The 13895-nt window shown below is 37.0% G+C and overlaps 1 protein-coding gene across 1 annotated transcript in view; it reads left to right on the top strand.

Moving 5' to 3' along the window:
• Nucleotides 1–13895, top strand: part of CGNL1 (cingulin like 1) — a 197589-nt gene that overhangs the window by 78751 nt on the left and 104943 nt on the right. Inside the window, 1 exon segment of the mRNA XM_020981694.2 lies at nucleotides 5558–5770. Within this exon segment, the coding sequence (XP_020837353.1) occupies nucleotides 5558–5770 (213 nt within the window).

Genomic DNA, 13895 nt, shown 5'->3' with positions numbered 1-13895 from the left:
TGTATTTGGCATTTAAAATCCTTCTCAACCTGGCCTCTTCCTACCTTTTCAGTCTTCTTAAGCTTAAGTCATTTCCTCTGGCTTACTTGTGGTTTCTTGAATATGACTTTATCTGCTGTTATCTGTGACTTTGCACTGGCTATCCCCCATGGTTAGAATGTTCTTCCCCCATCACCTCCACTTTCCCCTCCCTACTCCCCCACTCCCCAACCCCAGCTTTCTTCAAGGCTTGCCTCAAATCTCATATTCTGTAGGTATTTCTCACTTCCTCATGCTGTTAATACCTTCCACCTGAGGCTGCTTCCATATACTTTGGCTATCTCTTATGTACACAGTTATTTGTGTATTTTCTTCCCCATTATAATGTGAGGTCCTTGAGGGCAAAGTTCATGCCTTTCTATATATCTCATTGGCACTGAGTAGCGTGCCTGGCCTATAGTAAGTGCTTAATAAGTGTTTCTTGACTGCTTGACTTAATTTTCTTTCTCCTGTGCAGGTCTTCAATGGTAGCATGTTGTATCCTACTAATGCTCTCTGTTAACTTTTCCATTGCTCTTTGGGTGACCTATAATTTTAATTCTTTGAAGAGTGTGATAATAATGGATTCTGAGCATCATTGGAAGGTGATATTTTTTGAATATTGAAGTTGAAAGGATGGGTTTTTGTTTCAAGGCAAAGCTGGTGCCATTAAAAGCACAACAGAATATCCCCAAATAATCTGTCTCCAGTTGGACTATCTAATTGTTAGGGCAGAGATCATAATCATTACCCAGTCAGAACAAAGAACCAAAAAGAAAAGAAGACATTGTAAACAAATGAGGTAGCTCCAGTCTGACCTTTTAAACAAGGTGTTGATGGATAAAATGGGAAATGGATAAAAGAAGACATTGACACAAACTCATCATTCCCTAAGGAAGTTTAAACATGGTGGATCAGTTATAACACTAAGGAAACCAAAGGAACCTAGCCAGGGAGCACTTAGATTTCTTTGCCAAGCATTGAGATGTGATATCTAAGGGCAAGATTAGTTTCTAATATAAACTACTTTTAAAATTTTCTGTGTGATAATAGTAGAAGATTATGGATGGCAGTATTGTCCCAAAAAATACAAAGGAAAAAAACCCCATAGCACAGAACTGTGGAGTACAAAGTAAGTTTGTAGAAAACTTAGTGAGAGACTCAACCAAGCCAAAATACAAGGACATTTAGGCCAAATGTGGAAGGAAGGGCAATGAACAAACCCATTTCCAGAAAATGAAAAGTATCTAAAGTTTTTTAAAATAATAAACACTTTTCTACATCAGTAACAGTGTGGCTACCAAATATAAACTCCAATATCATATACTCCTTGGTATACTAAATGTAGAAGTAGTGGTGGCAATAAAGAAAATTGGAATGGGAAGAGAAACTGGTTTAGAACAATAGTACACAGAAGAGATCCATGCTAGAGTGGACAGAATTTTGAGGATGTTGTAGGATTAGTCCTTAAGGTACCTGAAGGGAAGAGGAAACAAAAAGTATTTATCTAAATAAATAAAATAAAATAAACCCGACATTATTACTGAAAAAAGGGAATAAAGAAAATAACAATAACTATGGGTTAATTCCCTTCCATTCCAAGTTATATAAAATCTCTGAGAGGATAATCTGCACATGTTTTGAGGGCATCTTTGAAGAATGTGTGGAAAAAGGAACAAAGCAACCTTTCTCAAAATATATTCTCCATTGCATCAGGTCTTTATAGTCACATAAATGAATAAAAGGACATAGAGAATAGAAGACCCCCATAAGTATTGCATTTTCAAATAAATGAGGCATAATTTAGGAGTTAGGGAAGTAGAAAAAAAGGCAATTAATTTAGGTGCAATCCTAGTTGTTAACAATCTTAACTTGTCCTTTTTTTTTATAGTTTAAAAGAAAAACCTGTAACTCCCTCCTTTTTTTTTTTTTAACAACTTTCCTGTCAGCATCTGCTCAGATGTTTGAAGTTAAATTTCTGAAAATTACTTCATAGGACCAGCTATCTTGTGGTCTCAGCATCCCTCTTGCCTGGAATCTGTATCCTAATGGACTTTAGCTTGCTTCTCTTTAAGATGCTAAGCTATTTTCTTCTATGATCACTTAGGAAAGGAAGGAAAAGTTTAGGAGAGCTTGTTACTTGCCCTATCTGACTTGGACATTCTTCTAGCTGTGTGTTCTGGGGTAAATCAGTTAGTCTTTCTGGGCCTCACTTTCTGTGTCATTAAGGTAAAGAAGTTGTCTTAGATGACCTCCAAGATCTCTTCCATTTATAAGATTTTGTATATATCTATCTACTTTTCTGTCTCTCTATGGAGCCCAGATCCTGAACTCTTATCTGGTATTTCCTTTTATTTACAGTGAATGATCTATAACAATAATCTATCACACTCATAAGATTAGATTCAAAAATATTTCTCATTCATCTGCTTTCTTTTCGATTCTAGTTACAAAGCTGAGAGACAGGGATTGGACCTCTGATTTTTATAGTATAGGGATCTCCCAAGTAAGGAACTGCCTTCTATCAAGACAGGTCAGCACCTTCTGAACAACTTGTAGTCTTAGCTTCCTAGGACACTGAGAGGTTAATTGAATTGCCCAAGGTTACACAGCTAGAATATGTTAGAGGTAGCTGTAGAACCCCAGATCTTGGCTTCCAGGATACCTTCCTATCTGTTAAGCTATACTGCTTCTCTTAAAACAACAACTCACACAGGTTGGTGCTAGTATTATCTTCATTTTACAGATAAGGGAATGGAGGCTGAGTTAAGTTAAATGACTTTCACAGGATCACATGAATAGTTAACCTCTGAATGAGAAATTTAAGCTACCCTTTAATAAAGCTTTTTAAACATACATAAAAATCTAATGAAGTTTTAAAGAAGGCATAAAATGTGGGCTTTCCCCCTTTGTAATTTATGTGTGTGTGTGTGTGTGTGTGTGTGTGTATCCACATGTTATATATACATATTGTACATTTATGGATATGTATTTATATTATGTCATCTCTGTGTACATATGTATGCTTATGTATATGTGTGTGTATGTATAAGTATATAAAAATATAAAGCCACAGTTATTTCTATGTGTTTTTCCTGTCTTTCCAATAATTTTAAAAATATTCAGGAGCAAGGACCTTGTTTTCCCATAGTTTCTGTCAAATTGTTTTGTAGAAAGCCGACTGAAGAATAGGTGAGAGCTGACACATTTTGATTGTTTCAGATGATCTAGATTGAATTTGCAACTTTAATTAGTTGATCCTTTTCATAGTTGCTCAGAACTTCCAGTCTTAGCCTTAAATTCATGTTTTTTTTTCAGTGGACCTTCCAATAGATCTATTTCTTTATCATTCTTCCAGTTCTGGACGTGAGGCAAAGCATAGCAAACTTTGGGCTGTACAGGACTTTGGGGTGGCAAGCTGATATGTACTAATAGTTAGCCTTTATGTGTAGGAAATTTTTTATTCTCAATTTGGATTTCATGAAAGTCAGCCTAAAATCTATTACACATTTTCCTTAACTTCTTATGTAGAATATAGTAAATTTAGTATCTTCTGAATGACTCAGGGTCATCAATTTGCACATTACTTAGACAGTCCTATGATAAGGGGTATGAGACAGAAGACCAAAAGGGCTAATTTCGGCTGCAGCTCTGAAACTTGCTTTTTTGGAAAAAAAAAATCCCTTTATCAGCTTGCTCTTTGGGTCATTTATCCATTTCCAGTAAAGATGGACTTAAGCAGGTGATTCCTGGGAAGTGTAAAATGGCTTACATTTCTGGAAGGTTAATAAGATTGAAGCAGTTTTCATCCAAGTAGGGTTTTTATCATCATCCAGGAAAAAAAAATATTTTTTTCTATTGCTTTTGACTTTTGAGCACCTTTGAAAATATCGTGCTTGATTTATGTTTTGCCGGTGATTTGTCACTGCAGTTTTAAATGCTCTCCTTTATCACCTCTGACACTTGGCCTAGAAGAAGCATCGCACCTAATTAGCACTTGGTGTTGATTTTGTCCACTTTCTACTTGTGACTTAGGTTCATCTTACTTTTGTTTACTTGTTTTTGGGTGCTCAGAAGATACTTCTTCACCCACAAGAAAGTTTCTCTCCAGAAAGATCTTGTGATCTTTAAGTGAGAGGACACCCTGGAGGTTCTGTTTATATTCCATTCATTTTCTGCCTTGGTGTTTCATTTTCCCTATTTTGATAAGCTTCAGGGATGAGTATTGATGCTATAATCTGGTTGGACTACTCTCATACAGTCCCTTTAAACAGCAATACCAGCCTTAGATAGTAACGTTTTGACATAGACCAGGCTATGAGTCGGCAGCCTTAATAAAGGCCAAGGCAGAACAAACCACACACATATCCTGGGAAAGATAAGTGGGGAAAGAGAGATATTTTGAGAAAACAAAACAATTGGGAAGTATGGTTACAGGAGATGGGCCAGAAGCAGGAAAATTGCTCTGAAGATCTAAGCGGGGGGCGTCAGGAATCTCTTCCCTCCAGGGAATCCAGAGAAGGTTTGGCAACCAGCAGGCAGCCACAAGAGTAGTGTAATTTAGAAAGGAAGATTCAGAGAGAGCTACAATGCAGTGTCCAAGGAGGGACCAACATCAGCTCATCTGACTAATTGCAGCAGCATTCAGGAAGAAAGGTTGTTTTCTAAGATCCCTTGAAAGAGCTGATGTCATGCTTGCCGAGAAACGTGGATTAGAATTTTTCATCAACTTATCAACACTGGCCAATTAGCTGACTTTAATATATTCTCAAAGGTACAGTGTAATGCGGCAGTTACACTGTACTCTGTATGTATCATAGGATTTTATTTTATTTTATTTTTTAATTTTTTAAATTTTTTATTATTTTTTGGCTAGGCAATGGTATTAAGTGACTTGCCCAGGGTCACACAGCTAGTAAGTGTTATGTGTCTGAGGTCTGATTTGAACTCAAGTCCTCCTGACTCCAGGGCTGGTGCTCTATCCACTGTGCCACCTAGCTGTCCCTATCATAGGATTTTAGAGGTGAGAAGGAACCTTAGAAATAATTTGGTACAGTACTTTTTAGTTTACAAATGAGGATGTGGAAGCCAAGAGGTTGAGTGACTTGTTCGCAGTCACACATATAGAAAGTTGAAGTTGTAGTTAAGAATTCTTTCCAATCTTATGACCTTTTCTCTGGGCACCACTGGGCATGTTAAGCTCTGTGGAAAAAATGTCCCAGAGACTATGAGGAATATTTTAGAGTAATTTACTTCTGAGGTGATAAGAACAGGCTCTTCATTAGTAATATAAATCTTGCAAAAGCGTGTAAATTTTCTAAGAGAGTGATTTTTCTTCTTAGAATTTCTTATTATTTTAGAATGACTACATAACCTTCTTCAGCACAGGATTCTGAACTATCCACTACCCCATCATCCTGTATTTTTAATTTGAATTCACTTCTTGAGCAATGTGGGTCGCCAATATTATGATTTTTCTAAACTTTAAGAAGTTTCTGGTTTTACCTTCCTCCTACCCTTTCTTCTTTTTTTCTTCTAGGAACTACTGCAAACAAAGCGGGATCTGCAGGATGTTTTGATAGCCAAAGAAGAGCAAGAAGATCTGCTAAGAAAGAGAGAGAGAGAACTCACTGCCTTGAAGGGAGCATTAAAAGAAGAAGTGTCAAGCCATGATCAGGAGATGGATAAACTCAAGGAGCAGTATGATGCAGAACTCCAGGCTCTGAGAGAGAGTGTAGAAGAAGCCACCAAGGTGAGTGAACTGCATATGGATGGGCCTTCTCTCCCATTTCGGTGGATCTCAAAACAGGGCACTTTCATTTTGGTACTGAAACAAAGGATGGAAAAACAGAAAAACAGATTACTTTATCTTCATCTGTCAGTGTGAAAAATGTTTTCACTTTCTTTCTGGGCATTGAAATCAAGTACGATTATGAGCAAAGGATAAACAATTTAGAAAGTCATGGGGGCTTGGGACTAAAAGACTCATGTGCCCATAGTGATCCTAAAAAGTCCTTTAAATTATTCCAGGTTTACTAAAACATTCATTTTTCATTTTCTCAGAGCATTCATTCTTGGTTTGGAGTAAAGCATTTTTCTTGTTGTTTTTAAATGGCTAGAGGAAAAGGGAGTAGGAGTCATTTTATTGACAGAGAAGAATTAGACTGGAACTAGGAATCTCTGACTCCTGCCCTATAGTATTTCCATCCTGACTTAGTGCCCACCTCCCCCTTTTTTTTTGTAGACCTCATTCTTTTTGTCATCAACTTCCAGGGCAGTTAATTGCCTTGATTAATACACCTTGTACCCTTCACAGATCAGCATTTTAAAGAATTGAATCTTGGCTTTTCCAAACAGATTCTGACAGGTGTGTTAGTCTTTTTCATGTTGTCTGTTGAAAGAAGAGAGAAATGAAAAGATAGGTGTTTTGAAATTTTATGAATTTCAAATATACTTGAATAGAGTATGATGAGTTTGTAGAAAGTCTATTTTCTTGTTTAAGTCAGCCTAGTAATAATGATGTGCTCTGCACTTTATCAGAACATGGTTTGTAGATAGAGAGGAAATAGAACACTGAGCATCATAGAATTTTGGAGCCAGGAAGGACCTTAGAGATTTTCTAGCCCATCCCTATCATTTTATAGTCAAGGAAACTGATTTCCAGAAAGGTAACAATCACAGCTTTCCCATGAACTAACTTCCTCTTGTAGAGTGAATAAAATAATGTATTTCATTGACTCAATCTCGTATTTATTAGTTCCAAAGTTTGAATCCAGGTATTTGAATTGATAAGCTATCTGTTTGGTTGGTCCTAGATTAAGTAGTTAATGGCAGAGCCATGACCAGACACCTAGGCCATTGTTTTCTCTGCCACATCATTGTTCCTCTGGAACATCACAGTTTCTTGTCAGTTTCTGATGCAGTGAAAAAGGTGCTAGATTTGAAGATATGAGTGCTAGTACTTAATCCCTGTGTAAACAAGGGCTTTGCCTTGTGGGGCCTCAGTCTCTTTATTGCAAAAGGAGTTGGTTTGACTAGATGACCTTGATGACCTTGATGGTCCTTTCCAGCCTCACAGTCTGATAGACGGTTATCATGTATATTTCTTTAAAGTCTTCTTTCAAGGCCTCCTCTAGGCAGGGAGATATTGGGTTTTCTGAAGGCTGTCCTAAGGAAGCGCAACCTGGGAGGCTTAGAATGTGAGCTGGTGATAATATTATGAGCCTGCTGTCTGGGGACCAGATATCTCAGCTAGATGTGGAAAGGCTCATCACTGAAAGGGTAGCCACTAAATGATAATTTCTTTTTGACCATGGCAACTCATTAAATGGCCACGAAAATGTGAAGGAGTTGTGACCTGTGTGCTGCTTAAAGAAGTATATTCATACTTCTTTATCTTTATCTTTAACGTATTTATATCTTTAATATAATCTTTAATATCATACCAGATATTCATGGCCCACCTATGACAGTTCACCCTTTATTGAAGAGACAGGATTGCACTGAATTTGCATAATCTTTTTTCAGTACCAAAGTAACCACTCATAATCCATGGAAACCCAAGGAAAACTCACATTCCTCAGGGCATAAGTATTATTTACAATAATAGCTGACCTTTCTGGCAGATTGCCCCACCCAGCATTCAAGAACACTCTCCCAGTACAAAACCATGCTAAGAAAAGGCTTTGGTTCCTACTTCCTCTCAGAGGATACTTGCTGAAGAGCACACTGTGAAGGCTGTGGGCACGTATTTCCTGGTGTTCGGGCATTAACTCTACATCCTCTTCTTCACTGTTGGCATGTCTATAGTCAACTGGTATTATTACTTCTTTCACTGAATTGGAACGCTGCAACTTTGTTCCCCAATGCTGCACAATGATTTTATTGAGAACCTACAGATTCTAAGATCACTGAAAAAAAATGTTGGAGAAGGTGAAGGAGAGACAGCTGACAGGAAGAGGTGACCTTGACAGGATTTTATCGCTATAAACAGGTGACACCTCTCCTCTCCCATCAGTGATCAACCTTTTACACATTGCTTACCTCCTGTCACAGGGAAGGCCCCAAATTTTTCAGTATCCTTGAACTTTTTTTTTCTCATGGCCCAGTAGTTTTCTTTTCTGTGAGGAATTAGGGCCCATAGAAAATCAGGTGATTTGGGCATGTGCATACATTTACTACTAGTTTGTTTCATCCAATTTCTGAGAGACTTTCAGTTGTTTGAAGCATAGTAAGGAGCACCTCTTTGAGAACTACTACTAGGATGAAAATTTCTTGTTCTGTATCGATAATCATAATAATAAAAATTTGTATTTATAGCAAACTTTGTTAAGTATGTTATAAATAGAACACTAGACCTGGAGTCAGACCTGAGTTCAAATGTAGCCTCAGACACTTATTACCTGTATCACCCTGGGCAAGTCATTTAACCTCTACCTGTCTTAATTTCTTCAGCTATAAAATAGGGATGCCTGAGCTGTGAAAGCAGCAGAATGATATAAAAGGACTTGGAATCTCAGTCCAGATATCCTCCCCAAAGCAGTACACACAGCCCAACATTAACATAAACTCCAAAGTCAAAAAAAAAAAGGCTAGAAGAATGAGCAAACAAAAAAAACTCTCACCATAAAGAGCTAATGCAGCAACAGGAAAGCTCAAGCCAACCTCAAAAGAAGAGAGTGACTCCAAAGATATACGAACAAGGCCTCAAAGAAAAATACAGCTTGGATACAAAGTCCAAAAAGAATTCCCAGAAGAGTTACAGCAAGAGTTTAGAAAAAGAGCTGAAAAATGATTCTAAAAGCCAGTTGTGAGCAATCAAGGGGAAAATGGGGAAAGAAGTGAGAGCTAAGGAAGAAGGATGTGAAAAGAGAACAGCTTAGAAAAGGAGATACAAAACTTACTGAAGAAAATAACTCCTTGAAAATTAGAATTGGTCAGAATGAAGGCTAATTGCTCCATGAGACATCAAGAAATAACTAAACAAAGTCAAAAGACTGAAAAGAAAACATGAAGTACCTCATGCAAAAAACGACTGAGCTAGAACATATCAAGGAGAGATAATTTAAGAATCATTAGACTTCGGGGCAGCTAGGTGGCGCAATGGATAGAGCACTGGCCCAGGAATCAGGAGGACCCGAGTTCAAATGTGGCCTCAGACACATAGCATTTGCTAGTTGTGTGACTTTGGGCAAGTCACTTAACCCCAATTACCTCACCAAAAAAAAAAAAAAGAATCATTAGACTACCTGAAAGCCATGACGAAAAAAAACCAGACATGGACATAGTTCAAGAAACCATAAAAGATCAGAATCAGAGGACAAGGCAGAAATTGAAATAATCCACTAGTAACCTCCTGAAAAAAATTCTCAAATGAAAGCTCCTAGGAATATTATAGCCCCAATCCAGAGCTTCCAAGTCAGGAAAAAAAGTAATGCAAGTAGCCAGAAAGAAAAAAAGTATAACATTAACCAATATAGCATATCAGTCTTATCTTATTGGATCATAAATTACTGTGTCCACACTGGCTTAGATCATGGAACAATACCATTACATAACACATATCATTGAATAATGCTGTCTTCATTTTGTATACTGCAGCAGTTCTCAAAATGTGGTGTCTATCCCAAAACCTTTTTCCAGGGGTCTTTGAGGTCAAAATTGTTTTAACAATAATACTGACATTTTAATTTCTTGTAAGGTAAATAAGTATTGATAGATACGACTCACGTAAAAGCTCTTTGGGAGGTCCTCAATAATTTTTAAGAATGTACAATGGCCTTGAGACCAAAGTGTTTTAGAACCTCTGGGTACTGATTTACAGTTTTCAAAGTGTTTTCAAATATGTTTCCCATTTGATAGTTACCCAGTGTTTAAGATAGGTAAGAAAAATGTTTCATTCTCATTTTAAGATGAGGAAACTGAAGCCCAATGAAATTGACTTATCATAGGTCACATGGCTTTTAGGTGGCAGAAGCAGATCTTCTGATTCCCCGTTTTGTGCTCTTTCTACCTCCTAAGGTCTGATGGTCCCTTCACAGCCACCTTCATCTACACTTGAGCATGTTATCCAGAACCCTGTTAACATTAAATTTCTAGATTCAAAGGCTGTAGGTAATAAATGTAAATGAAATAAGGAAATGTAGTATTAGATGTATTGTCTTGTCTGTTTTTCCCTGGTGGATCAATACTGCTTTCCCATAATATATAGATATAAAGGTCAATAACAATTAAAATCAGCTATTACACTAAAATGAAATTAGAGAGAAAATCAGAATTATGTCCCCCAGAGCAATGAAAATTAATTCAGTTTCACTTTTCTTCATCAAATTAAATCAAATATAAAAAAGACTAAGACAGGCAAATCAAGGAATGACTATTTATAATTGTCCCCAAATTATAACAACCCAGTTATATAGCTGCTTCCCAGGCTTTTATTATTGTGCCAAACAAAGTGAGTTTTCATTTCATGTCATTTGCAATTACCATTCCATAATTGAAAAACAGTAAATTACCATGAAGCTTTTTGGGAAGAGGGGCTTACTACATTTGAGTTGTCACTATAATTATGGTAGAATAACCAATCCACAGACTCATACACTGTGTCTTGCACGTAAGTGGTCCCTAAACAAATATTTGTTGAATTGGATCATGGGATCATAGCTTTAGAGCTGGAAGGGATCTTCAAGGTCATCTGGTCAAACTCACTCATTTTACAATGAAGAAACTGAGGGCCAGTGAAGTGAAAGCCTTGCCAATGGTCACAACAGTGACCTTCAAATACAGTACCCTTTTCACTGTAGGGTGAATTAGGAAGAGACAGTGTGATGTAGAGGAGACTACATTGGACTGGATTCTAATCCTAGCTCCTACATTAACTACTTGACCCAGCAGGCACCATCGTAACTCAGATTTTTGCATTCAAACATTGTATCAAGTATCTTATCTACATTTCTCCTGTTGAATTCATATAACATAGGTAATATAACTGAAGATAATAGATATAATTGACACAACGGAAGGTAATATTAGTTATTATTGTTAACTTGATTTGCTGTATTCCTGTGGTATATTTAAATACCTACATAGCGTTATAATGCTGTATTGGTGCAAGAGGAGTTACATCTTCCACATACCTGTCAAATTAATCTTCTGGGACAGGCTTTGCTTTGTCATTCCACTGTTTAAAAATATTTGGTGGCTCCCTGTTCTGGGATTAAACACAAAATCTTCAACTTTGAATTTAAAGCTCTCCACAATCTGGCTCTGACCTCTCTTTCCAGATTTGTTTCATATTATCCCACTAATCCATTTGTACTTTTTTAAGTTGCATATCTAATTCATTGATTTGTTTTCTCTTTCTTAATGAATAGCCTAATCTATTAATTAAATCAATGAGGTTGCAATAGGAACAGGAGGAATGGTATAAATATTTTCAAATGCCAACCTGGTTTCTCCTAGAGTTGTATATAAATGTTTTTGCCGTCTTAAACTAATACTTTAGTTCTGAAATGATCATCAAATAATAGCTTTAGAGCTATAAGGAACATTAGAGGCCACCTAGCCTAGCTCCCTCATTTTATAGGGACCTGTGGACTTGCTCAGCAAAGTTGCAGAGGCGATAAATGATATAGGAAGAATTTGAACCTAGGGCTTCTGACTTCAAATCCAGTAACGGGGTAGCTTGATGGCTCGGTGCTGAATTCTAGAAGGTGTGAGTTCAAATTTGGCCTCAAATATTTAATAGCTGTTTTACCCTGGGCAATTCATTTAACCTTTGACTGCCTCAGTTTCCTCATCTATAAAATCAGAATAATAATAGCATCTACCTCCTAGAGATATTGTGAAGATCAAATGAATTAATATTTGTGAAGTGCTTTGCAAACCCTAAAGTGCTATATAAATTCCAAGTATTATTATTATTGTTGTTGTTGTTGTTGTTATTGTTAATTGTTGTTGACTAATTATACCATGTAAATACTTGGGTCTAGTGGAAACAGTAATAATGGATTTGGAGTCACAAGACCTGGATTTGAAACCTAGCATTGCTACTTGTAATATCAGTGTATCCTTGGGTATATGAGTGAATCATTCAATCAACATTTCTTAAGTGGCTACTATGTGCTCAGCATAACATAGGTAGGTACAAAGTACTTGTTACAAGTACAAACAATGAAATAATCCTTATTCACAAAGAGATTATATTCTAAGAGGGGAGATAATATAAAAATGTATACAATAAATTAGTTCCATTCAAGGAAGTTTGGGAGAGAAAGCACTAGTTGTTGGAGGGATCAAAAAAGGCTTCATGTAGAAGAAGGTGGTATTTGAGCTGAGCCTCAAAGGATGAATCATTTAATCTCTGTGGATTTATGTAACTTCATCTGTGAGGTGGTCAGATTTAGACTGAGTGCTCTCTCTGTGTCAGATGATGTTTACATGATACTATCTTTGATGTAGGTAAGCTCAGGAGTTAGCAGCCCCATTTAACAGTAGAGCAATAGTTCACATCTCAGTTCTGTTATTTCCTGTGTGAACTTGGGTATATCAGTTACCTTGTCTGGGCCTCAGTTTCCTCATTTGTAAAATGAAAGAGTTTGGAGTAGAAGACCTTGAAGGTTCCTTGCAGCTCTGAAATCAGTGATCCCATGATTTCATAAAAGGTAGATTCATTCTGTGTGTTTACTCATTTACCTTCAAAAAAGTTATTGATTTCTTTTATCTTGGCATCATAGTCAATTCACATTCCCCCAATGAATTATCCCTTGAAATAAAAAAACAAAAAAAACCACACTGAAGCAAAAAGAAAACTATCCAGTATAACTATTTCTCCCCTCTCTCCTTTGATTTGTCTCTCTTGATGCTGGGGCATTTTGGAGATTATCACTGTTGTACCTTGATTTATGTGGGTATTTTATGTATTTTTCTGTGCTTTTATCCAGCATCTTCTCTGGTTAATCTGAAGCTTGCTTTGTGTTCCATTTTCTGCCTAAAGGGGTCAACACATAGAGCCAAGTTTTTCCACAAAGCAGAAATCTCCTTAATGATCTTGGCAAGTCATTAGAAGAAACCCATCAGGCATAGATTATAGGATCATAGAGAGTGTGACATTGAGGGAGTGTGATTTGGGTGGTGATGTTGAAGCTCATTTTATTTACACATGCTAAGAATTCAGTTGCTTTCACTGTTAAAACTGTAGAGCTTTTAGACTGCTAAGTATCCTGTGGCTCTTCTCTGCCGGTCTTTGTGCTTTAATCATGTTCACATCTGGAAAGGCTTCAGGTTTCTCTTCTCTCAAGAGACTGTATGGCCTGCAGCTGACAACTGACCTGGGCTCTCACCTGACCTGAACTCTAGATGGTGTTTAAGGATAATTCAGAGATCTCAAAACAACCAGTTTTGGGGCAGATATAGAGAACTATCCTCTTGGGGAGGGGCTCTTTGTACTGGAGTATTTTATACTAGAGTACTTATAAATATATACTAGAGTATTTTAGTCATGAAGGCTGTGTACCACACTCTCTCCTATTTCGGTAGACTGAGCACTGGGCCTGGAGTCAGGAAAACCTGAGTTCACATACATCCTCAGACACTTACTAGCTCTGACCCTGGGCGAATCACTTTTAACTTCCCCTGCTTCAATTTCCAAAACTGCAAAATGGGGATAATAATACCTATCTCTCAGGGCTGTTGGAAAGATCAAATGAGAGAATATTTGTGAAGTGCCTAACACATAGATACTTAATGAATGCTCCTTTCCTTCCTTATCCTCAAATTAAAGGAACAAAAATGAGAGTGCATATGGTGACAAAAAGGAATAATGCTGTTTAAAATAGTAATAGCATTTATATAGAGCTTCAAATGTTATTTCATTTGAT

Source organism: Phascolarctos cinereus, unplaced genomic scaffold, assembly GCF_003287225.1.
Source record: "Phascolarctos cinereus isolate Bilbo 61053 unplaced genomic scaffold, phaCin_HiC Scaffold_3;HRSCAF=262, whole genome shotgun sequence".
Classification (NCBI taxonomy): Eukaryota; Metazoa; Chordata; class Mammalia; order Diprotodontia; family Phascolarctidae; genus Phascolarctos; species Phascolarctos cinereus.
This window is presented reverse-complemented; position numbering and strand designations above follow the sequence as displayed.